This window comes from Rhinichthys klamathensis, unplaced genomic scaffold (assembly GCF_029890125.1).
Source record: "Rhinichthys klamathensis goyatoka isolate OS25496 unplaced genomic scaffold, OSU_Roscu_1.1 h1tg000314l_1, whole genome shotgun sequence".
NCBI lineage: Eukaryota > Metazoa > Chordata > Actinopteri > Cypriniformes > Leuciscidae > Rhinichthys > Rhinichthys klamathensis.
Window position 1 is genome coordinate 492,295 of NW_026606832.1, and position 26,268 is coordinate 518,562.

A 26,268-nucleotide genomic window follows, 5' to 3' on the forward strand; every position below is an offset into this window, starting at 1 on the left:
AATTGTTGTGAGTTAATGTCCAAACAATGAGAAAGTCCTCACAATTGTAAATATATGAGAAATAAAGTCGCAGTTGAGTAAAATAAGGCCTCAAATTATACATCATGAGTGTAATGTATTGAAAATGAGACATAATATGACCAGATATGTCATTCTTTTCTTTCACAAATTGTGGCAATATAGTATTGATTTTATCTATATCAATTTCACATTTGCATATAGCTTATTTGCAGGTTTTGATCATTCATCTGATACATTTGAAAAGCACACACATGCATAACTTATGCACAGTTTTTCCTCATCTCACATTCAGCAGACTGACTCAAATACTTCATTGTGATGTATCAGGATTACACTTACTGATGTAGCATGTGATTTTATCAAAAGCAACTTATAAATGAGGACAAACACAAGTAATATGATTAAGGAGTCAGAGCAGTACAAATTTGAAAGGGGTATATCTGCCAAAAATTTAATTCTGTCATCATTTACTCATCTGTCGTTTCAAACCTGTATGACTTTCTATCTTCTATGAAACAGAAAAGAAGATAATTTGAAGAATATGTGTTTTTGTTCATACAATGCAGTGTTGCTTTAGTATTATTTATACTTTATATATTTATTAATGCTTTGAATTAGCTTTCATTTTTACATTTTCATTTTTAGTTTACTTTAAGTTTGACTAATTTTATTATGTGCCTTTGTCATTTTTAGTTTTAAAAAATGTGTTTCTTAATTTTTATATCAATTTTAGTCATTTTAGTAGCCTACTTCAAATTAAACTTATTTATTTCAGTTAGCTGCCAAGACAACATTTAAAATGTCCTAAGAAAAACATATATATATATATATATATATATATTATTTTTTTACAACACTGATACAATGAAAGACAATGGGTTTCCAAAACAACATTGGACCTCATTGATTTTCATTGTACAGGCCAAAAAACATGTTGTATGAGACATTCTTTTAAGAATATCTTCTTTTGTGTCCTGCAGAAGAATAAAGTCGTACAGGTTTGGAACGACATGAGGGTGAGTAAATGATGACAGAATTTTCATTTTTGGATAAACTATCCCTTTAAGAGTTATCTAGAGTAGTACAAAGCTAAAGCAGACTTTTTTTCTTTTTTTTTCAAAATAAAAAATAAAAGGTGTCTAAATGTCAAACTTGAATTTCTCTCACCAGTTAGAGTGTCAGGTGTACATCTGCTCCATGATGACCACAGGAACTCCATGCAGACAGAAGAATCTTTATTACCGTAACCGCTTCCAAAGCTAGCATGGCAAGTTTAGTGTTTAGCTAATCTTATTGCATTCTTAAGACTCTAAGAATTAAAAAAAAATTTGAAAGTAAAGCAAGTTCTAAACTAGGACTAGGTCATTTATGTGAGAAAGTTTCAGAGAACTAAGCCAAAAAAGAAAAACTAAAAAAAGTAGCCTACTACAGACAAAGTGCAGCTTCCACCTGGCGACGGTGTCCTCAGATACTGACACTCTATTGGTCAGACTGAGGAATCCTTTCCTAGGATACAGCAGATTAAATTGGATTGTGGGGGATCTGATGGCAGAGATCATCCGTGACACAGGCTATCAATAAGTACCTGACTGACACGTCTTTTCAGTCAGACTTCAGAATGTTTGTGTCTGTGGGGCAGGTTGTGCGGTGTGTGCCTTTGTTCTATTTTTGTTTTGTGAGATCAGATTTTAGGTTATTTTAGAGACCTAGGTAAAAAGGCCACCAGTTGGAGGATCTGGGAGTGGTGCATTATGGGGCTTTGAGGTAGACAGGCATGGCTATAAATAAATCCCAATCTGCAGACACCACACAATGAGCAGAAACACTCGGACACGTGAGCACCCACAGCTAGCTAGCTCTCCCAGGGGCCCTACAGGTATTTAGGCTGTGTCTAGAAACAAAATAATGGTCATCTATCACAGGAATGACAGATTGCGACTGAAAAAATAAAAATCAGTTTGAGATGAACATTAAGCAGTAAACTGGTGTATAGCTCCATCTACTGGACAGTTACAGCAATTTCCACAGCATAAGCTTGTTTGTCATAATCATATAGGGCAGGCTATGATCTAGGTCAAATATGATGGCGCAGTAAAAATAAAGTGTTACAAACCACCGAGTTCACCAATATACCAACATTAATTTAAACTAAATTAGGTACATACATTTCTATCAACAACTTTAGGCCTATATTTAATTTATGCATATGTACATTTACTGTGGTTTGTTGATTTTTACGTCCGTGTCTTTTGTGTTCAACAGAACATACAGGGTTGGAACAACTTGTAACTGACAGAATTTTCATTTTTAAGTTAACTATCCCTTTAAATCACATCCTTCCTCAAAGTTGACTTGTCTATCTATCACGTAACGAGTTATAATATATGTAGCTATTAAAATAGCCTTGCTAGATAAATGTTTACCAGAGGGTGTATGTGAAGTTTTAGCTCAAAATACCCCACGGATATTTTTATATAGCATGTTAAAATTGTTACTTTTTGAGGGTTTTTAAATGTAAATGAGCTGCTGCTTCAGGTGTTCTGACGATTTGTGCTGCATTGTCGAAAAATGCTACCGTTGCGCGAATCGATCACAGAATGTCGATTAATATTAAATGAAATACAATTATAACACAATTCTAAGTTATGAGTAGCTACTGTATACTGTAAACTACTGTTTTTATTTTTAAAACGGTATGAAAAGTAAAAATTATCATCAAATATTCATCTTTGACTTGTTAAAGCACACCTTTCCTTAGTAACTGAAAGACTGACCGTACAAATATTCATATGGTAGTAGTTGACATTTTTAAAAGGGGAATTACTTAAAACACATGAAAATTTACCTTTTGTTAAAAAAAAACTGAGTCTGCACATGCGCATAACCAGTAAGTAGCAAATCTCGATGGGTAGCATGAATCGTCAGAACACCGGCACAGAGGGAGTTTCAAGAGCTCTTGTGTGTTTGCAGCTTCAATTACCTCACACAGACCTGAACATTTCAAAAACTTTTAGTCTTTTATGTTCAAACCGGAGTCAGACAAGGATGGAGAGACTCAAGAAGAAGTGACAACAACATTTCTGAATGGTTATTGATGAATTTATGTAGCTTATGTGTAGTTATCTTACTCACTGAGTAGCATATTCTGTCATGATAATCTATAAATATAGTTCCCGGCGATATTTTTTTTCCCAGGATGGTAGGGGAAGATTCATGAATATTCATTAGGGAACTCATCCCTGATTGGTCTTAACCCCAGTGACGGGTAGGTTTAGGGGCGGGGTTAGGGGTAAGTCATCAGACCAATCAGGGATGAGTTCCCTAATGAATATTCATGAGTCTTCCCCTGTTACGTGCTAGCGTTTTCTTTCCTCCCCTCAGGAGACGTAACACCCATAGACAGTAAAAGAAATGGACAGAGCGATCTCATTGGAACTCAGTTGAGACAGTTGAAGCCCACTTCTCCACTTTTAGCGATTTTTGAGAACTTCCGTTCCTGACGCGCAGACTCAGACCGACTCAAACTAAGCTTGATGACGTAAGCAACCTGTCTGGCAGACGTTACTCTTCTAGTAGCTGTGCGTGAAAACTGCGTGAAAATTGCCAACGTTAATCTTGCAGAGACGGGGAACTTGAGCAAAGAGTTCTTTGGCGTGAGTGAGCAGGAGTAAGAATTCCGTTGCTTTTATGGACTCATTATCTATGGGCTTCTCCCTTGACGGGACATCCCCCCGATTGCCTGCGAGCTTCTCCTCCTGTCTGTACGGTAACTTCTGTACAGCGCGACAGAGAGTCGAGTGGTTATGACGCAATCGTTAGCCTATTTTTACTAAATCTGTTTCTACGGGGCCATAATGTAACATAGAAGGTAATGGAGCCCTTTATACATTGTCGTGTTTCTTTAGAAATAAATAATGGACAAATGGAGTCTTTAAACGCCTCAGATGTAAAGTTATTCGCTGTCAAAGTGACGCAAAAATGAATGGGAGTCAATGGAAATGCTAACGCAAGTGAAGTTCTGCTACAACATGGCGGCACCCGTCCGGCTTCAACTTCCGGTCGATGGACAACCCCCTTGGGTAACACCCCTACCATCCCCATCCTGGGAAAAAAAATATCGCTTCCCGGGGGCGGGGTTTATGTAAATTTATACATAAATTTAATAATAAAAACAAACATGGACGTGTTGGTTTCATAATGTAATTTATTTAATAACAAACAAAATGATCATTTGAAAATCAATAGCAATTTACAGTGAGCTAACAGCCCTAAACTTTGAAAATGATTACAATTTAGTTTTAATATTTACTATCCCAGCGTAAATACACACAACCAGATTTTACTTCACACACTAAGAATAAAATCAGGAATGTTCATTTCAGGAATGAATGGTGAAATGAAGTCTTGAAGCATGATTTTAGATAGTGAGCTGGTTGAAAACAAATCAACATTGCAACTAAATCTGAGAACTAATTTTTAATCAATAACCCAGGTATCAAGTAATATCTCATCTATCAAATAAGATCATGAGAAATGGAAAGAGGATTATCTCTAAAACATGGCATGGGTTCCATGCCATTTAAATTCTCCTGAGATAAACACAGATTTTCTTATCAAGCTGACTAATGGGGTTTTGTGCTTGTGGATGTTCTGACTCCTGAGTCCCTGCACAGCGTGAGCACCGACCCGACAAAGCAGTCTTTTTAACACCACCTGATCATGCCAGTCAGAAACTACAAGAGAGACTGTTGAACCAGAATATTACAAACAAAAAAACTATGATGATTTCATGGCTCAGGTTTAATTAAGCATTGCAGGAAACTAATGAGTAAAATCTTGATCTTCATGATGCTTTAGCTTTTAAATGCAGAGAAAATTGGCTGCTCCGCCCATTATCCATCTGTAAAAGATCATACAAAAACATGTCAATTAATACATGTACACTGTTGTAATCGAAATGATTCAACCCCAATTGCAAATCAGGTTTATTGGCAAAATGTAGACATTCAGCTGTTTGCAATGAACAAATCAAACAAAAGTAATTGAAATAGCTCAACACAACAAATGTTTCAAGTGTTTTCCCCAAATTCAACTGAAAATTCAACTTTTAATGACTTCTGCAGTCTCAAAATTATTCAACCCCGAATTCATTACATTTATACAGCGCTTTTCTCAGCACTCAAAGCGCTTTACAAAGAAGGGGGGAATCTCCCCAACCACCACCAATGTTCAGCATCGACCTGGATGATGCGGCGACAGCCATATTGCGTTAGAACGCCCATTACACACCAGCTTATTGGTGGAGAGGAGACAGAGTGATGAAGCCAATCAGTATATATATATATAGGGATGATAAGGAGGCCATGATGGGGACAATGGGCAAATTTGTCCAGAAAGCCGGGGTTACACATTTTTAATGACCACAGAGAGTCAGGACCTAGGTTTAAAGTCTCATCCGAAGGACGGTGCTTTTTGACAGTAGTGTCCCTGTCCCACACAGACCACAGGGTGAGCACCCCCTCATTAACACCTCCAGCGGTAACCTAGTTTTTCCAGGAGGTCTCCCATCCAGGTACTACCAATACCAGATACTCAAATCCCACCAGAGATTTTCTATGGGGTTCACGTCAGGTGACTGTTATGGCCACTGTAGAATCTTCCAGGACTTCCTCTGCAACCAAGCCTTGGTGGAATTTGAGGTATGCTTGTGATCATTGTCCTGTTGGAAGGTCCAATGATGCCCAAGCATCAGCTTCCTTTACTTTACATGACGTTTTCTACTAGGATTTCCTAATACTTCAATGAATCCATCTTGCCTTCCACACGCTGCAGGTTTCCAGTGCCAGAGAATGCAAAGCAACCCCAGAGCATCAGCGAGCCCCACCATGCTTAACTGTAGACAGTGTGTTCTTTTCAACATATGCTTCATTCTTCTTCCTCCAGACATATCACTGATCCATAGGGCCGAAAAGTTCTGAAATGTTTAATTGCTTAACAGAACAGAATCTCAAAACTTCTTTGGCTTATTTATATGATTTTGAGCACTTTTCACATGCTTTTGGGTCAGTAGTGGTGTACGACTTGGAGTTCTGGCATGGAAACCGCATGCATTAATATGCGCCTTTCTGTGCAAACTGAAACTTCAGTCACTTTTGCCACCAAGTCTTGCTGCAGGTCTTTTGCAGTCACTCGAGGGTTTTTCTGAACCGCATTCTCAGAAATCTGGTTGCAGCCGTTAATATCTTCCTTTTTCTGCTCCGTCCAGGTAGTGTAACCACTGTTCCTTTCACTTTGAACTTGCAAACTATGCTTCCAACGTTTAGTGCCTTCGCCAGGGGCGTCGCTAGGCCCTTTTTTGGGGGGCTTCAGCCCCCCTAAAAATGTGAGATTAATGTAGGCTACACAAATTCGTGTTCGCTTCAGTCTTGTTATAATCAAATTCAGCGCGTTCTTCATCTTCAATCCGCAGCGGCGCCGAGCAGAGAGCACGTCAGAAACAGAGGACAGGTGTGTGTTCATGTATGTGTGTTCATTGAGCCTCATTGGTCTGTCACTGCTCGTCAATGTCAGAATATTTGAGATGACCAATCAAATCAAAGTAGGCGGGCTTTATGTTCACAGACGCTGCTGAGCGCGAATTTTAACAGTGCGAAACTTAACATTCCATATTTTACTTTTTTTTAGGTCATAAATGTTAAACGAATGACAAAAAATAATCAGGCAAACTAATATAGTTTTGTCTAATTTTGCCATTTTGAACTGAAAATAGGCCTATGTAACGTGACTGATGTAATGTAATAATTAGTTTACAAGAAACATAAACAAAGCCGTTTTAATCATGTTAGGCACAAGATTAATAATGAATCTGTACATATTGAGAATATAATACAAATTGTAGCCTTTAGTAAATTAAAAAAGCTCAGCTTTAAGAGGGGAAGAGAAAGGGATGAAGAGACTGAGAAAAAAAGAAAGAGTGATGGAGATGAGAAGAGAGCAGGTATTGACAAATAATCTGCCCACTGACATGGTTTTAAAGTCCCCATGAATTCAAAATTGACCATACTTACTTTGTTTGCCTAAATTGATCGTTTTGTGGTGAACAATTCATCCATGCAAGTCAATCCACACACAAAATTTTTTTGGCTTCGTAATCTTTCATCAAAATCTGAAATTTCCCCTCCCCTCTGCGTTGGAGGACCTTGCCTGATGACGTAGGTTTCACGGTTTGGGCGTCTTCTTAACATCCGTAATCACGCCCCTCCAACTGACAGTAGACAGACTGAATGAAAACACCTACTTTTCTAGATCCAATCAGGTGCTAGTTGGGGAAAAAGCCACGCCCACCATTTTGCCTCATTTAGTATTTTCCGTTTCTCTCGGAAATACGTCACAACACTGGAGAAAAGTCGTTTGCAACTTCCGGTTCACGGGGACTTTAAAGCTATTTCATATCCTTTTTTTTTTTGGTCTTCAAACGTCTTGAAATGCACATATCAGAGAAATAAAAAATTTGAACCCCCTCTACCAACCTCAAATTTAGGACCTCTGTGATTATAAAGCCCTGTCTACGGCCCTGTATTAGGCATAAGATCAATAATGAATGTGTAGCCTACATATTGTGAATGGATTTAATAAACTTAATTACCTTTAGTAGCTTTCAGTAAATAAACGCATCTGAGAAAATGATTCATAGGCAAAATCAAGAAGAAGAGACAGGGCAAGATAAAAACAAAGAGAAAAAGAGTGTGATGCTGATGAGGAGAGAAAAATTATCAGCTGCCCACTATCCAAGTTTTTTGGCCTTCAGAACATCTTAAAATGCACAAATGTAGATCAGAGAAATCAAAATTTTCCTACCTCACATTTGGGACCACAGTTATTATAAAACCGTGCCTTTGCATCGTAATGAAAATGGTTAATAGTGATCTTTAGATCCTAAACTAAAGTGTTACCTTTTTTTATAATTTTTTTAAAAATCATATTGGGGGCTTAGCCCTCCTAAAATAAAAATCCTAGTGACGCCACTGGCCTTCGCTATCGTTTTGTATCATGTTCCTTGTTTGTGGAGGGTGATATCTTCTCTTATTTTTTTGGACCACTCTTTTAACTTTGTCACATTTGACTACATGTTAGAAATATGGCTCTCAACAAAGCCAGTTCACATCTTTCATGTGCTCTAACTCAAGTACACCTGTTGCAACTAATGAAGCCCTTGATTAGCTGCATCAGGTGTGCTTGAGACTACACCTGTTTTGTAGATTTGTGCTGTTGTGAGGGATTCAGGGGGACTGCAGAAGTCATTAAAAGTTCCATTTTCAGTTGAAAAATGAATTGTGTTGAACTATTTCAGAAAAAATCCTGAAAAAATTAATCACAGTTTCCACAAAAATATTAATGAGCATAACTGTTTTCAACATTTGTAATAATAATAAATGTTATTTTGAGCAGCAAATCAGCATGTTAGAATGATTTAAATTACATTTTAAAATATATAAAAACAGTTATTTTAAATAGCTATTACTATTTTACAGTATTTTCGAAAAATGCAGCGTTGGTGAGCATAAGAGGCTTTCAAAAACATTACAAAATCTTACTGACCCCAAACTTTTTTATCAATATAGAAAAAATATTGTTATAGCTTTAAAAGCAATTATCTAAATCTAAAGTGTAGTGATCATCAAATAAATTTTTTTATGAAAAATTTGTCACTTTCTGAGAATTTCAAAAGGGGTAAAGGAATAAAACATTTTATTATATAGCTGCAATTTATGCTAAGGTGGACATAAAAGATATTTTACATTTGATATATTATACTTATTATTATATATAAATAGATTTAATACCAATTATCTAAATCTTTGATGGTGTTTAGCTTGTACGTGTGCACTTACCATGACATCACTTCCTTTGATTCCTCCCTTTCCTCTCTTCCTGAAAGCCTCTTGAGTTGGTTGTTGTCCTCAGCTTTCAAACACAGTCATACACACATTCACTTTACAAGGTTTCACCAAATATTATGCATCCATGCAGTGCCATTACATTGAGATAAGGAGAATATTTACCTGACAGCGGCCCCTCTATTTCATCCAGGAGATTGATGGTGGAGTTTGCAGAGCCCAGACTGAGAGGAAGTCAAGGAACAAACACACTACAGGTTTAATACTGCAATGCCATATAGCTAATTCTAAGATTAATTTGAAAACTAGCACTTTTAACTTTGGGCATTCATACAATAGGCTACATGATCAAATAATCATATTTAGACACACACATTAGCATGAAGCTAACAGCTAGACTAAGAAAGATCCAGAAATACAAATGTAAGAACTCCTCCTTTACACAACATACATAGATGCTAACTTCACGCAGCGACTGTCTGGGCTGGACATATGAGGATATGACTGATGTTTGGGTAGACCTCGCTTTTTGGACTTCTTCCTTCTGGTCTTCTCCGAGAATGACCTAGCAATTTCAAAAAGCTTCTTCCTTGTAGCTGTAGGTAATAATACAGTGGTCAGAATGGGATGAGAGCTTAAGCAATTTGATAAGTTTTACGCTTTAGGTCTGCGTTCTCTTACATTTGCCCATGTGCTTGAGTTTCTCCAGGAATAAGGCATCATCAGAGACAGAGGAACAGGCCTCCTCAGAACCCGAGCCACAATTATCACCTACATCAAGAGTTAGACATGAGCATGTCAACATTTGTTCGTAAAGAAGGTTGAGTAAATGATGACAGAATTTTGAACCTATTTCTTGAATTTTTTTTTAAAGGTGCAGTAGAAAAAACAACCAAACAAACAAACAAAAAAGATCTCTTTAGCTCCGCCCACTCCCATGAAGCACTGCGAATGACGTAATCGAGTCGATCTCTCTAGGCTCTCAAAATACTTAATTTTTTATATATATGCATATTTTTCAATAAACTTAAAATATATTGTTTATATATATATACACACACACACACATACATTTGTACATGAGAAGTTTTATATTTCTCCATCGTTTTTTCCCCCGATTTGGTTATGCTCTTCGCAATGCTTCATGGGATTGTAGTTCTTTCCTTCACTAAAGCCGTTAAGTACACAGTCTTGTACCTTTGTATTTTTGTCCGATTTTCAAAAACTTTTTTACTTTCAAATCATAGTTTGTAATGTTATGATTCACCTCTTAGCTGATTGGATTGGTTCATGGCTTACAACTCTTTAACATGACTTTTTTTTTTAAAATGCCTATGGGAAAAATACTTCTGGAACCAGCGCTGCTGAAAAAGGGGGCGGGAACTGTCTATGAAGCCCCTCCTTCCAAATAAGTGCAACTTGATCTGATTGGTCGACTGTGTTGAATTAATGTGTGTTGATTGGTCAACCATTTCAAATGAGTTTTGGAAATGTCATGCCCCTTACTATAACCGTACGTTTTAACACACTACTAATGAAACTCAACCAGGCCATGACCCTTTTGCGTATGCCGTGGGCAGGAATCACTTAAATGAGGAATATTGTGATGTGTATGTTCCAGGAAGAAAACTCAAGATTATAATCCAGGCATTTCAGGGAGTTCACTTTGGAGTGACTTTGTGCTTTGTAACTTTACAGACCTTTTTCAAGCTCAAACATTACACACTAAAGAAAGTTGAAAATTCACAAAAGAATAATAGGTCCTTCCTTAACTCTAACTTCATTATTAGAAAAATAAAATGCTACAAAGTGGAGAATATGACCCATGTAGGCCATTATCTGAGTGTTGTGATTTATGTGGCGGCACAAACAGGTTCTGATGAAGCTTCCTGTCAGTGTATGTGTGGCAGAGCAGCTCGCGCCCTGTGGCTGATGGATGAAGATGAAGGGAATCTACCTTCGGTGGAGTTCTCTGTGCAAGCGGATGAATGACCACACTGTGTTTTCTCACACCTCTGACGATCTAAAACACAGCAGGCAACAGGGTCACTGAGGGCAGGTGAAGATCAGCCGCTCCAGAGTGAGTGGAGACAGTGGACTGAACAACACAACACTGCACACTGTGTGTTAGGAATGAAAGCTGTTCACACACCTGGGGTTAATTCAAAATGCATTTTAGCAGAATGACAGGAGCGATGGTCTACAAATATGAGAATGAAAAACAGTGCAAATCTTTTTGCAATTAGAAGGGAATAAAGTACAAAATGTAGTACTTGATTACATTTATTTTAATTTTATTTGTATGGCGCTTTTCATATTATAAATCATTACAAAAAGCAGGAAAGGTGAGGAAGAAATCTTGGGAGGAACCAAGACTTTGAGGGGTCCCAAATATTGGTAAAGACTGCAAAAAAGATGCTTGACTGAAATGTTGGTTTATGAATTCTTTACTATGAATGAAAGGTTTTCCTCACATGGAGAAATCCAAACATTATTTCATCCTAAGTGAAGTATGTTTGAAAAATGAGTGTTTGAGGGACAATGTGTTTTTTTCTGTTGTTTCTGAACTAGTTACAATACAGCTTTTAGTTTAGTTTAGTTTATTATTACTTTTGGGTGGAAGAATATCAGAAAAATGGCCCAATAGCAACTGGAATAAAATGTTTTAATAAAATAAACATCCACTTCATTCACTTAAAAAATTGCTAGAAAATTTGAATTAGGTTTTGTCTATAGTAAAGATAACTTGTATTTAAATTAGAATTTAATTAAATATAAATACATGAATATTAATATAGTAATATAAATGAGTAAAATTGGAGTATTCTTTTCATTTAATTGTAATTTAAAGTCGACATGAAATTCATCCTATTTTGTAAATGCATATTATTGATCTTAATGTGAGCAATTTATCCATGCATATTCATCCATATTTGTTTATTTATTTGGCCTTGTTATTATTATTTTTTATCAAAATGTCATATCCCAATCTTTCGGTAAAGTGACAGACTTGCCAGGCTTCTCCAATCATTTAGCCTGCATAAACATGCCTCTTACAATCAACAGCAAGCTCAGATTCAGATCTGCCTCCATCCAGTTAACTGTTAACTGCCCTTCATTTTTTTCCTTTTCAATAATCCGCTTCACTCGGATGTTATGTCACAATATAAAAAAAATCAGTTGCCAATTCCGTCACATTGTGACTTTAAGAACAATAGAAGGCAATATGAAATTCACATTGAGGTCCTCATATCATATATACACTCACCTAAAGGATTATTAGGAACACCTGTTCAATGTCTCATTAATGCAATTATCTAATCAACCAATCACACGCTTCAATGCATTTAGGGGTGTGGTCCTGGTCAAGACAATCTCCTGAACTCCAAACTGAATGTCAGAATGGGAAAGAAAGGTGATTTAAGCAATTTTGAGCGTGGCATGGTTGTTGGTGCCAGACGGGCCGGTCTGAGTATTTCACAATCTGCTCAGTTACTGGGATTTTCACGCACAACCATTTCTAGGGTTTACAAAGAATGGTGTGAAAAGGGAAAAACATCCAGTATGCGGCAGTCCTGTGGGCGAAAATGCCTTGTTGATGCTAGAGGTCAGAGGAGAATGGGCCGACTGATTCAAGCTGATAGAAGAGAAACTTTGACTGAAATAACCACTCGTTACAACCGAGGTATGCAGCAAAGCATTTGTGAAGCCACAACACGCACAACCTTGAGGCGGATGGGCTACAACAGCAGAAGACCCCACCGGGTACCACTCATCTCCCCTACAAATAGGAAAAACAGGCTACAATTTGCAAGAGCTCACCAAAATTGGACAGTTGAAGACTGGAAAAATGTTGCCTGGTCTGATGAGTCTCGATTTCTGTTGAGACATTCAGATGGTAGAGTCAGAATTTGGCATAAACAGAATGAGAACATGGATCCATCATGCCTTGTTACCACTGTGCAGGCTGGTGGTGGTGGTGTAATGGTGTGGGGGATGTTTTCTTCGCACACTTTAGGCCCCTTAGTGCCAATTGGGCATCGTTTAAATGCCACGGCCTACCTGAGCATTGTTTCTGACCATGTCCATCCCTTTATGGCCACCATGTACCCATCCTCTGATGGCTACTTCCAGCAGGATAATGCACCATGTCACAAAGCTTGAATCATTTCAAATTGGTTTCTTGAACATGACAATGAGTTCACTGTAATAAAATGGCCCCCACAGTCACCAGATCTCAACCCAATAGAGCATCTTTGGGATGTGGTGGAACGGGAGCTTCGTGCCCTGGATGCGCATCCCACAAATCTCCATCAACTGCAAGATGCTATCCTATCAATATGGGCCAACATTTTTAAAGAATGCTTTCAGCACCTTGAATGCTTTCAGCACGTTGAATCAATGCCACGTAGAATTAAGGCAGTTCTGAAGGTGAAAGGGGGCCAAACACAGTATTAGTATGGTGTTCCTAATAATCCTTTAGGGGTGGGCGATATGGCAAAAATATCATATCACGATTTTTTTCAGGAAAATCACGATTAACGATTTTATCACGATTCTTTTTCATGTTGGTTTTACTATTTTGCAAGTGACTGAGCATTACAGCCAAACTAATGTCCCTATTTAAAAAAAAAAGCCTTATAGGTAACAAAAGAAAAAAGAATGGCAGACATTTAGGCCAAGGTGGCGAAGATAAAAATCTTTATCATTATTTTCTTTGTTATTAAGAATTAGGAACAAAGATACACATTAAGCATACACAACTTAATATACAAATGAAATAAACAGTGCTTTATTTTTTCAGCTACAGTAAGGGGTATTTAACAGTAGCATTGAAGAAAGTAATTAGGCTAAATGAACAAATACGAAAATAAAACACAACATAGACTTCACTGTATAAATTATACATTGATTATTATTAAAGCTACTACTAAAGTTCTCAGTCAAGAGCAGTGAGTGATTTCCTCTTTGTGTTTTGTTGTTTTATTAACATTAAAGGGATAGTTCTCCCAAACATTTTAATTTCCATCATTTACTCTCTCAAGTTGTTTTAAACCCGAATAAGTTTCTTTCTTCTGTTGAAAATAAAAGTTATTTGGAAGAATGTGGCTAACCAAACAGTTGCTGTACTCCAGTGACTTCCATAGTATATGTTTTCCTACTATGGAAGTCAATGGGGACCAGCAACTGTTTGGTTAGCTACATTCTTCCAAATAACTTTTATTTTCAACAGAAGAAAGAAATTAATACAGGTTTGGAACAACATTAGAGTGAGTAAATAATGACAGAATTTTTATTTTTGGGTGAACTATCTCTTTAAGGACAAGAGGCAGCTTGTTTACTAACTGGCTACTGTCGCTTTAAGAGCTGCAGTGCACGCGACGCGTCTAATATACACGCATTTGACAAGCAGATTTTCTCTCATTTTTTTTCTGTTTGCTTTCACTTTAGACATAACCAACTTTGTTTATGTAAACCTTGTGTGTATTTGACAATATTAGCGCAATAAGACTCGAAAGATAACTTATAACGTAGTCCAGTAAACAGACGCTGTTAGACAGGCTTTTAGTGCCCGTGTGCTTCGGGTGTATGCGCTCAGAAAGCACACGTCAGAACAGCGCATCAGCAGTGAATTACATGTTTAACCAGCAAGGCTTTAAAGCACATGCAAATAATGAACTTCTGTGAACTGCAGTGTCCCGTTCCTCTGCGTTAACATTTGTTGTATGTTGAGACGGAGCTCGGCGCCAGAACTGCAACTGATAAAATGCACGATACTACGATATTTCTTCAAAAGCAGATCGTGGAGACATTTTAATCGTCCACGATCAAAAACCGTGATATCGCACACCCCTACTTTAGGTGTGTGTGTATATATATATATATATATACATACACTGCTCTGGATCGGCATATACGACAGCATGTTCCAGGTCCTGCCAATATCCAGCAACTTTGCACAGCCATTGAAGAGGAGTGGACCAACATTCCACAGGCCACAATCAACAACCTTTTTTTTTTGCCAGCCTAAGGCACACCTGTGCAATAATCATGCTGTCTAATCAGCATCTTGATATGCCACACCTGTGAGGTGGATGGATTATCTCGGCAAAGGAGAAGTGCTCACTAACAGATTTAAGGCGGGCATACACTGTGCGATGTCTGTGCGATTTCAGCACGGTACCTACTTACACTGAACGAGTAAATCGCATGCGATGTAAAGCCAAAGTACAGGATTTATGTGCTCACACTATACGGTCCGATCATCGAGCTGCGACTTCACTGCTCACACTATACGTGTGAAATATCTGCGATAAACCCCTGGATTGCGCCAATAGACGATATCATGTATCCAGAGATATTGTCAAAACTAGCATCAGCTATCAATATCAAGATGATTTAGCATTTCCAATTTATGCATTAAATTATTATTAGTATTATTGTATTATCATTATTAGGGGAGGCCTAGGCTAAATGTATTATTAAATTGATCCGCTATTATAATTAATTTGCCACGCAATAATTTCACAGCACATAACCAACGTGCTGTGAGGATAATAAAATATTACATAGAAGCTTACTCCTCCTCATTGAAAATTGTCTAAAACATTTAGGTCGATTACAATGAATTATAGGCATATAAATAACTATTAACAGTCTATAAAATGTCCGAACATTGCAATAATTAATCATCAATGAAAATTAAAAACAGGTTTATTTCAAAAACATTGTTTAACAAATTAATAAAAGAGGCGTTACATCGCAGGTGGCTTGGAGGACGTGGGTAATATATGGTTAATCCATTTTGCAACACGAACTGGAGGTAAGCAACAGTAATTTGTAGCTAGTTTGAACTACAGAACTTAAAGATCTCCCTCTTTTCGTTTTTATTTTAATTGTATATTTGCTGCAGATGAAATGGTTAAACTTCTGTTTTCGAGCAGGCGCAGTGAGGGAAAAAACACTGTGTTTAGGCAGGGCAATCGGTTCGTAGCTTTGCTTCAATTGTGCGATATAGTCACGAGGAGCGACCAAAATTTCTGACATGCCAGAAATTCATCCGACCATCCGATAGTTGATCGGGAGAGGTTAATCGCCTCTCTTTTCTCCCTGTACACTGCACGAACACTGCACGACAAAGCTGAAAATCGGTCCGACCCGAAAAAGAGTCAGAATTCGAGTCAGAATTCGGCTCAAAATCGCACGAAAGATTTGTGAACAATATTTGAGAGAAATAAGCCTTTTGTGTACATAGAAAAAGTCTTAGATCTTTGAGTTCAGCTCATGAAAAATGGGGGCAAAAACAAGTGTTGCATTTAAAATTTTGTTGTTTGTATAATATATGTGTGTGTGTGTGTGTGTGTGTGTATACCTATCTCCAGAGCTATGAGGAAGTCTCTGTTACGCTGTAGCTCTTTCATGAACTCCTGATTCTGCAGGAAAAGGGCGATTCTCTCGTCGTCCAAGTACTGTTTCAACTTCCTGTCCTGTTCAGATGACCAAACGCTCCCTGACAGGGCACCACTGCTGGACGAGATCTGCGTCAGGGATGACAGGGAGGAAGAAGAGGAGGAGGAAGGCTGAGACAAGCTGCTCTGAGAACGCTGTAAAAAAAAAAAAAAAAAAAAAAAAAAAAAAAATCACCTAAGACATTTTTTTAACCGAAATGGCCTAAAAAAAAATCAACCATGAGATGATTGATTTGCTTTGTCTGGCCTTAAAGCTAGTGAATTTAGACATTAACGGAGGTCTTAGAATCAAGATGTAATGCTTGTTTTTGTAAACTCATGATATTTGTGTACTTTATTGAAAGATATTGTGCCTGAAAAAATGCTACAAATGTATTATATGTACTGTATATTGTCACTGTATATAAATCTGGTGAATTTGGACGGAGGGTTGTTGAATCTGCATCTGAATCTAAATCTATGTCTTTGAATCTGGATCTAAATGCCCCTCATTGTAAACACATGATATTTAGCCATGATTTGTATGCTAATCATTTGTAAATCTACCTGAATACTCTCTGACTGCTGAGGCAGGATCCGCAGGAAGTCATCGGGGAGGTTGCCTAGTAACGGTGGATTCCAGTTCCTGTATCTTCCGACCTGCTGATGCCCAGGAGGTGGGTAATCATCAAACCTGGAAAAATGATGAGGATAAAATTAAAAAATTAAATTCTTCTTCTGAAACACACACCTAAAATTGGTAAGGCCTGATGGGGTCCTCAGCTTGTGATTTATTTCATTTATAAGACACTGTTGTTTATTGAGTTCACACACTAATAGATAGCTATGTTTCCATCCACACTTTTTATCGTATACATAAAAATTAAAAAACGCTGCATGGAAATGCCAAGATGTGCATAAAAACTTGTGCACTCAATTGAGGTGGATACATTTTTACGCAATAAGAAGACATGCGCATAAATTACAACTGGAAACACATTTACCAAATAAATCCCTTGATGTGTACAAAAAAAAAAAATAGATGCGATTGGACTAACAATTGGACCAGTCGCATTAATCGTGCACACATTGGCTCAGGCATTTCAGAATGACTAAAACAAAGTCCGTCATTAAAATGATTTAGCAGGGCCGTGCACAGACATTTTGAAGGGCAGTGGCTTAAACCAAAAAAGGGGGCACTATAAGGAGTTTGACGATTCATTTAGATCAGTGTTAATTTTGACAGCAAATTTTGATTTAGTCTTAGTCTTTTGACTAAAATGCCATTTAGTTTTAGTCATATTTTAGTCATCTGAATTGTTTTAGTTTTAGTCGACGAAATACAATAAGGTTTTAGTCGACTAAATCTACAGTAGATTTAGTCGACTAAAATTTAATGGGTTTAGTGTTAAATTGTAAGGCATTAATTTAGAATTTCTCTAAAACGTCCAAACCCATTATATATTCCCGTAGAAAACATCTATTAACCTGATAATATTAATATTTTTTAAAGTTTGAACATGCAATACAGACACATATTTAGCACTGTGACATAAAATAATATCTTAAAATTAGTCTTACATACATCATTCTTTATTCTTTCAAGCAGACATATTTATTTGTATGAATTAAATATAATTAATCCTTATTAAAGCTATTAAAGAGCAGTGAATGCTTTTCTCTTTTTATTTTGTTGTTTGATTAATATTAAGTGCACAGACGGCATTAGGTTTATTACGCACTGTCACTTTAAGACCGAGTGTGCAGATCCAATTGCACTGATGCACATCCGATATTCTCACAACTGTACGTTCTGTAAAGACATAACTGACTGCGTTTAAGTGAATACTCTCCAAAACGGACATTTAGACATAATGTTGTGTGTATTTGTCCATTCAGACACGAAAGAGAGCTCAGTTCAGTCCTTGCGCGCTGCTCTGTCTATGTTCAGGGCTGCACGCGTCGGGTTGTGTGTGTTTGTGTGTGCACGCACAGAAAAAAAACACAGAATAAAGGCCATTGCACACTGCGTTTTTTCATATTCGTGATTCGTTGGCTCTGAATTGTCAAAACACCATTCAAACTGCTGGCTATGGTTCGAATAGATTTTTACCCGATTTGATTTTTTTTTTATGAAGGACGAAAGTTTCGGAGGCAGTGTCAGGGCAGTGTGCAAGTGTGATTGACATAACGTGAGGTCGTATTTATTTTTTAACGTGCGAAAATTCTGGAGCGATAACATAACGTTTTTATGGAAATCCTCTGGAGGGTTAGGGAGGGGGGCGAGAGGGGCACCTCAGCTGATGAGGGCAGAAGGGCAGTGGCTCTAGCCACCGGGCCACCCCCCTGTGCACGGCCCTGTGATTTAGTATTATTACCTCACAAAACTGTCTCACGATTATGTTCCCAAACATCAGGCATCCACCTCTGTCATGACAGGATTTCTTGTATTTCGTCTTGTATTATTAAGTAAATTTTATTATCGATCATTTGTGCCAGTTTCCCAGATTTTTTGTTTTCTTGAACGCATGAGAAATGAAAACGGCGCTTTATTTGCAAATGTTTTATGCGATATTCCAATTTTACGCATAAATTCAGGAAGCAACTTTGAATGGAAACATTTTCATGCGTAGTTACTGTAAATACAACTCTGTTAAACGTCATCTTCAAGACTTTGATGGTTTGGTGTAGTAACATCAAACTAACAGCAAACATAAAAACAGTTTATTCGCTAAACAAAGTGTAAATTTAAACTGTTTTTAAAGGTCCCATGACATGGGGTTATTTTATTATTTTATAATGTTTCCTGGGTTGCCCTTATAATGTTAGTATGTTTTTTAGATCAAAAATAGTCATAATTAAGAAATAAAAGGCATTTTTCCTAGCCTGATTTTAGCCTCTGATTTGAACGCTCTGTTTGAAGGGGCGTGTCTGCTGTGGGATTCAGTGTAACCGCCCCCTGCTGTGATTGGCTGACATGCTTGCATATGAAATAGCTACATATTACATGTGAAACTCTCTCGAATACTTTTACTACAGCTATTATATGTTTTTACTATTAACGTTACAGCTATCGAGAAGTTTTTAAAGTATTTAGATCTATTCCACATAAAATGTTGCCGTGATGAGCATTGAGCAAGCAGATGACAGTCTGTTGATCGCGAGCATGAAGATCTTATCATTGCAACGCAGTTTCTGCACTCTCTCTAATGCTTTCACCAATGCAAACACGATGATGTACATACAGTAAGAGCTTCGTTGTGCAGTGTAACGTGCGTCATTGATTTCATAACGAGTTGTCCAGATAAACTCGCGCTGTGTGGAAAGATTGTTCTTTGATCGCTTTCTGTATATAATTTGTTCACAATTAAAATACGATTGTTTTCATCCTACTAAAAGAAACGATGTGAAGTTGATATTTTAGTCACTGTTTTGACTTACTGATGCATAAACAGTATTGAACGATTTTGAGAGAAAGATTACCTGTCTGAACTTGAACAATTAGGCTACACTTCAGAAATTGTTGCTTGGTAGCTCGATCGAATTTTTTTCAGACGTTCATCGAGGCCAGCTCTGTATTGGCCCAAGTTGAGGAAACAGTCGTCGGTGAAATGTTTGGACCATACAAAACTTTGGGAAGTTGTGTCGGCGCATTTCCAGAGAAAATAAAATTAACCCATTGTTTCTTCAGAGGCTCGGATAAAGGAACTAAAAGATACCTTTGTGTTCATTTGTACATCTGAACACTGATCAACTGCCATGCTTCGCTCGTTTGCAAGCCATGATATCTCTCGAGGAAAAACTCGCTCGCGCGTTCATACTTCCTAGCTCGTTTTCTCATGGGCGAGACAAATTCTCTGGGCGGGCAAAGCAGAGAAAGGGGAGGTTACCTTTCCTCCGTATGACGTCATACGGAGGAGATTCAAGATCAGCCCGTCTGAGCTTTCATTTTCTCAAAGGCAGAGAAAGATAGCCAAAGCTCGGTTTACACCGATTGAAATTTCTAGCCACTGGGTGACCATATACAGGCTAGTGGAACTCATATTAATGTTAAAAAACCTCAGAAAGTGAAAATTTCATGTCATAGGACCTTTAAAACTAAACCGAGCAGAAGACTAAACTAGAGAAGTAAAGTTCGTCAGGACAAACATTAAGGTTGGCTTCACAAAGCCTTGTCTGAAAGTTTAAAATATTTTTTAAAGTTTGATATATAGATACATTAAGAAAAACAGCCAGCTAGAAAGCTAGGCAGTGATAGCATGTTGCTAATAAGTTATACTTTAGCATGCTGCTAGTATATTGACATCATGTTACTAGTTATTGTTAACATGTTTTAACACATTGCTAGAATGTTTTAGCATTTGGCTAGCATAATTTAGCATGTTTTAGTATTTTGTTAGGCATTCTAGGACATTAAACTTTAAATTAAATATTTTAGCACGTTGCCATATGCTAGGCTTAGGCATCTTCTCAGTTCTCGCACATGCGTCGTGACTCGTGGCGCTCTCGTGAACTCACGCCAGAGGCCCACACAGAAGAAAATAAATAGTGGAATAAAGTTGTTCTTTTTGGGGGGTTTTGCGCACAAAAAGTATTCTCGTCGCTTGATAAACTTAAGGTTGAGCCACTGTAGTCACTTGGACTATTTTAACGATGTCTTCTTTACTAACTTTTCTGGGCCGGCAGATGCCGTTACCTAGCAGCCTATGAAGGAGTGCGACAGCTCTCAAATTTCATCAATAATATCTTAATTTGTGTTCCGAAGATGAACGAAAGTCTTACGGGGTTGGAACAACATGAGGGTGAGTAATTACTGACAGAATTTTCATTTGTGGGTGAACTAACCCTTTAAGTACTCTTTATTATATAGAGGAAGTCTATGGGAATTTGGGCCTGTCTGAAAGTCCGATATGGGAATTCCATAAATCAGATTAGTTAGAAAATATATAGCACACAGAGTCAGAACAGCCTGAAGGTCTGTGGCGAGATTGGTGGTCAAATAGCTTGAAAATTAATTTGAGAAATTTGGTCTCAGAAGAAGAAGAAGAAAGGCTTAAAGCTAACCTGGCCCTAGCCAGATGAATTTCGCTCCGCCTAGCTTCACTCACATCCATCTGGAACCTCTTCCATTGAGAGTGATTTCTCCAACCAACTTTATGGTTTAGCCAATCAGGACGCAGGGCGGGAGTTTCATAGATGTGACGTAGTGGAGAAGTGACCGTGAGACTGTTTTGATTCAGACAACAATGGCGGCTCGCATCGAGGAAACAAGCGTTAACATTGATGCTGCTATTTCATCCGTGTTGTCCAATCTGCCTAATATTGTTTCATTAAAAGAACATCAGAGAACGGCTCTTAAGGCTTTTGTTGGTGGAAACGATGTTATATAGATCAGTGCCTTCTCCCGACCGGATTCTTCAGCGTCACGGGTTGGCTTCGGTGTGAGTGGTTGAAATAGCACGTCGATAAAGATGACAGACAAGTGGCTTATCCAATCATATGCAAGGATTTTTGATAAGGCCCAGCCTTCTGAAACGCAATTTCAATGGATCGGTTCCAGATGGATGAGTGAAGCTAGGCGAAGCGAAATTCATCTGGCTAGGGCCAGGTTAATTCGTTACCTCGCGAGACCTGATATCACACGATACTTCCTAACACTGAGGCCGGCGGCTCGCCAGCCCAAAGTTGCAAGGGTGGTTTTGCGGCTCACAGGCACCAGGGGGGTGCGAGACGACCACCATTCAACACGAAATCAGTAATATAAACATTACAATGACTCCAAAGCTGTTCGGTTAAGGTAAAAAAGTTACTTAGTTCACCTTTAAATGGTAGATCAGCCAAACCAACATAAGCAGCAAAGTGAACACAGACACAACGTCTCTCACAGATTAAAGTCTATTAAACTATTATTAGTAGTAATTTCTTCCACCAGAAAACCCGGTTGAATGTTCTTCTTGCCTTGGTGGTGGTGTGGATGGAACATCTGCGGGATGTTTTCTGTCATAGATGTGCATGTCATAGGAGGGCGGAGCGTAGACGGGTGGAGGCTCCTCATCTGAGCTGTCCGGCTCCAGCGTTCTTCCCAGGATCTGCAGGTTAGAAGGAAAGATTATTTTGTGCATCAATATCTAAAAATGCCAAACTTTTAGTCTCAACAGATCTAAACAGAAGTTTCTAGACTAACCTCTGGAGGAATGCTGTCCTCAGAATCCGAGCTGTCATCCGTGGCTTGGCTATCCAGGCTCATCTGCAGGAGCTGGTCAATGGTGGAGTCGACAGCACCTTGGTTAGCCCTCAAGACACACTCGATAACCTCATGCTCCATGCTGGGGAACATGGTCTTAAAGTCATCCATAGCCTGGCTAAACTCCAGACGCCGGACCTGACGTGGAGGCCTCCTGTTATTGAGCTCTCCTGAGGCAGCGTCGCCTCCTCGTGTACCGCTGCCATGGTTACTGTTCGCGTTACTCCGGCGGAAAAGGCTGGTCATCATTTACAGAACCTCCCTTCCACTCAAAACTGCCCATCCACTGCAGTGGCTCCACCCCTTGACCTATGCACCGCCTCCAGCCAGGCCCCTTATCCACTCATGATGCCCCTGGAGGTGAGCTTTAGTATATAGAGGAGCACCATTGGATAAACTTTTCTTCGGCTGCTGATAGCTGAGACTCAACCACATCCAGGACTCGCTGGGCTTCCCAGAATGCCTTGCTCTCGCTCTCTCAGTCCCCCTCAAGACAAAGGACGAACAGCGGCCCACTCCTGAAGACCTACATCAGAACAGCAAAATGTTAACCACTGATATTTTATTCAGTAAAAGGATAGTATAAAGTTGCATTAAGATTTATTTATATAAATGCATAAGGGATAGTTTATATACTGTAACTGAACATCATTTTATAAATATTTTTGTTTTCACTAGTTTATTATAAATGGTCCAGCAGTGTGAAAATGTATTTTTTTAAGGGTACAAATATTCCATGTAGTCTTATTTAATATGAGCAGTTATTTTAGAAATATTTAGACTATTATAGTTTTTATTACTATTTAAATGAGCTTTTTAATTTTGGTTTAAGTTTTAGTAATCTGGTATGTGCTTTTGTCAATTTTATTTATTTAAAAAAATATTTCTATACAATTCATTTAGTTTCATTTTAGTCATTTCAGAACTTCAACTTGTTGCCAAAACAACATTTCTAATTTTCATTCTTTGTTTCCCATTTTATTTGATTTCAGCTTTATTTCAATTCAACACATTGTTTAATAGTTTTAGTTAACAAAAACAACACAGAATTTCATATATGTACATATATTTTATTTATTTACCTTTTTATAGATTCTACAGTATTTATTGGTTTTAACATCACATCAGTGCAAGAGGGATTGACAAACATAAAGGATGAACAAATAATACATTCAACACGTGAAATATTGTCTTAAAATTCATATTACCCTCAAATTATTTCAGGGTAATATGAACTGATTCTGAAATATTTTAATTAATGTAAGAAAATGTATTATTTTAGATCATGAAGCATAGACACACACACACATATATGCACACGCATGAACAGCATTCATCATACATGTGGACGGTTCCCATTGGACATTAAATGGATCAGGATCATTAACAAACAAGGCTTCCAAAAAAGACAGGATAGGTTTTAAACTCTTTAAAGGGCACATTTTGCGCTCACTCAATGCATGGCCGGACATGCATCATCATATATGTGCAGTGTTGTTCACGTGCCCAAATATGTATCTATTTCCTACCTACTGTCTGTCTGCAGAGGAGATGCAGGCTCACACCAAAAGATCCACCAGGAAGCGACTACAGCCAGCAAGATAAACCTTTAGCTTCCATCACAGGCTGCGGGCTCCTTCATAAAATCCATCATCGGAAAGGTTCGGATATCCCTCGCTCCCATTTTCATCTCTCCACATTAATCTGCACCTAAAACCAAACAGGCAGCGCTAAATATAGCCACAGACTCTGGCACAGTTCGCCAGCGAGCGCAGGAACAGTAGCAGCTTAGTGATGTGTCTCTGAAGAAGGGAGGCTGTGCCCTTGTGAATAACATACAGCAGAGGGCTGACGTCATCCATAGTTAATACGCCTGCTGAGCTGATATCGGTTAAGCAGGGGTCTGTGTGACCCACTGAGACGGATTAGAGCCGGAGGAATGCCAGATCTGATTGATAACAGTGAAACAGATCTCAGCACGGCTGATGTGTCATGATAATGGGGGCAATCATCTTTCTAGAACAACACAGGAACGCCTGTTATTTGAAATTACGGCTATCATCAACAGTCAATATGATCAGAGCCTGCTGGTCTTGTATCCATGGCAACCCTCACGACTATCAATCCCGCTGTCATTGACGGTATGAAATGTGCTATATAAATAAACTTGCCTTGCCTTGCCATTGGACCCTCAGAGTAAGTGATTTGTTAAAGAAGCTCAGAATAAACAACAGCAGTGGTCGTCAAAATGGCCGAACCCAATTAAACGCTTCAATCAATCTTGAAACACTTGATACGAAATCAATAAAGATTCAGATACAAAACTGAAACCGGATTGAATCAGATGAAGATCAAACCTAGGGTGAAGACGTCATTTTCCACTACAGGTCATTTAAAGAGGACCTATTATGCTTTTTTACATTTTCAACTTTGTTTAGTGTGTAACGCCTCGATTAGAGTCTTGAGCTTAGAGTTTTATTTCGGGAACGTACACGTCACAAAAAAGCGGCGGGGCCTGGATGAGTTGTGTTATTAGTGTGTTTAAATTTGCGGTTATGGTAAGGGGTGTGACATTTGCAAAACAAACTTGAGTCTAAAGGGGGACTTACACGGGGGAACTTTTTTTAGCAATGTTGCCGGGCAATGTTGCAGAGCGATGTTGCTTGAGTGCTTTCCCATTGAGAATGGGCAACAGATTTCTATCTGGATACTTTAGATCGGTCGTGGGCCCTGTGTCTCACCTGGTTGCCCATTGAGTTGCCCCGTGTATCATCACCTTAAGCAATAGACCAATCACAATACACTGGTCTAGCTGACCAATCAGAGCACATGACGCTTTTCGGACGGAGGGGCTTCATAGAGACAGAAAATAAACAGAGCGTTACTGACAGACTGGGAAGAGAGGTGCTGCAGTCTGCAACAATGTAAAAAATAATGTCGTTTTTGAATATTCAAGAATGAAAACCTATTCTTGTACACCCCCAAAATCCCTAAATCCTAATATGTTGAAATGAATATTCCAAAGATACCCGGATTGACTTCTATTTCCGGTTAGTGCACACTCTAACAGCTAATATTGCCGACAACCCTTTGCACGTTGGACAAGGATTCGATTAAAACTACAAGTACATAAAAACATTGAATACAAACATGGCGGATGTGCAAACCGACGGTGAAGTAGTAAAGTGCTTTCGGGATTATCATTGACACGAGTTTCCTAGTTAAAAACTGGACACGAACTCCCTCTCAAGTCGTATTTACCACTTTTCTACAACAGCTACAGTACATCGCCTTGTCTTGTTGTTACATATATGAATAATAATTTGAAGTGTATTGTATGTTCTATACACAGCGAAAATAGCCTGTATTTGACAGAAATTCCAGAATTGTCAGCAAACTGATTATCTAGATAGAGTGGGCCGGGGAATATTTATGGTTGTCAATGAATGGGACGCTAAATATCATTTTGGCTTTAATAAGATTTTCCCAATAAATAGGACAGAATAAACCTGGTGTTCTCCAGGATTACTGTTCTTTCCGGCAACAAAGTACTCGAATGTGATGAGCTCGTTAATCACAACATCAGAAGTGGGAAGCAGGTCATTTTCAATCATAATGAATCGGATCGACCAATTTGACTCAAAACAATTATTCATAT

General features: G+C 38.3%; 1 protein-coding gene across 1 annotated transcript; it reads right to left on the reverse strand.

The window, feature by feature from the left end:
- Positions 1 to 4,745: 4,745 nt before the first annotated feature.
- Positions 4,746 to 24,453, reverse strand: cuedc1a (CUE domain containing 1a). The gene is made up of 11 exons (XM_056271307.1): positions 24,144 to 24,453; positions 22,551 to 23,136; positions 22,325 to 22,455; positions 16,934 to 17,060; positions 16,291 to 16,522; positions 10,876 to 10,941; positions 9,600 to 9,689; positions 9,370 to 9,514; positions 9,084 to 9,142; positions 8,913 to 8,985; positions 4,746 to 4,921 (listed from the first exon to the last, which is right to left on the reverse strand). Coding segments are annotated over exons 2-11 (1,233 nt in total). The 5' UTR covers positions 22,860 to 23,136; positions 24,144 to 24,453; the 3' UTR covers positions 4,746 to 4,920.
- Positions 24,454 to 26,268: the final 1,815 nt, after the last annotated feature.

Bases quoted from the DNA above. Each gene is read 5' to 3' on its own strand.
- cuedc1a (XM_056271307.1), bottom strand. From the start codon at position 22,859: ATGATGACCAGCCTTTTCCGCCGGAGTAACGCGAACAGTAACCATGGC. The intron at 17,061-22,324 runs GCAAGAAGAACA...TCATTTTTCCAG, and splicing joins CCATCCACACCACCACCAAG to GTTTGATGATTACCCACCTC. The intron at 8,986-9,083 runs GTAAATATTCTC...TGTGTTTGAAAG, and splicing joins AATAGAGGGGCCGCTGTCAG to CTGAGGACAACAACCAACTC.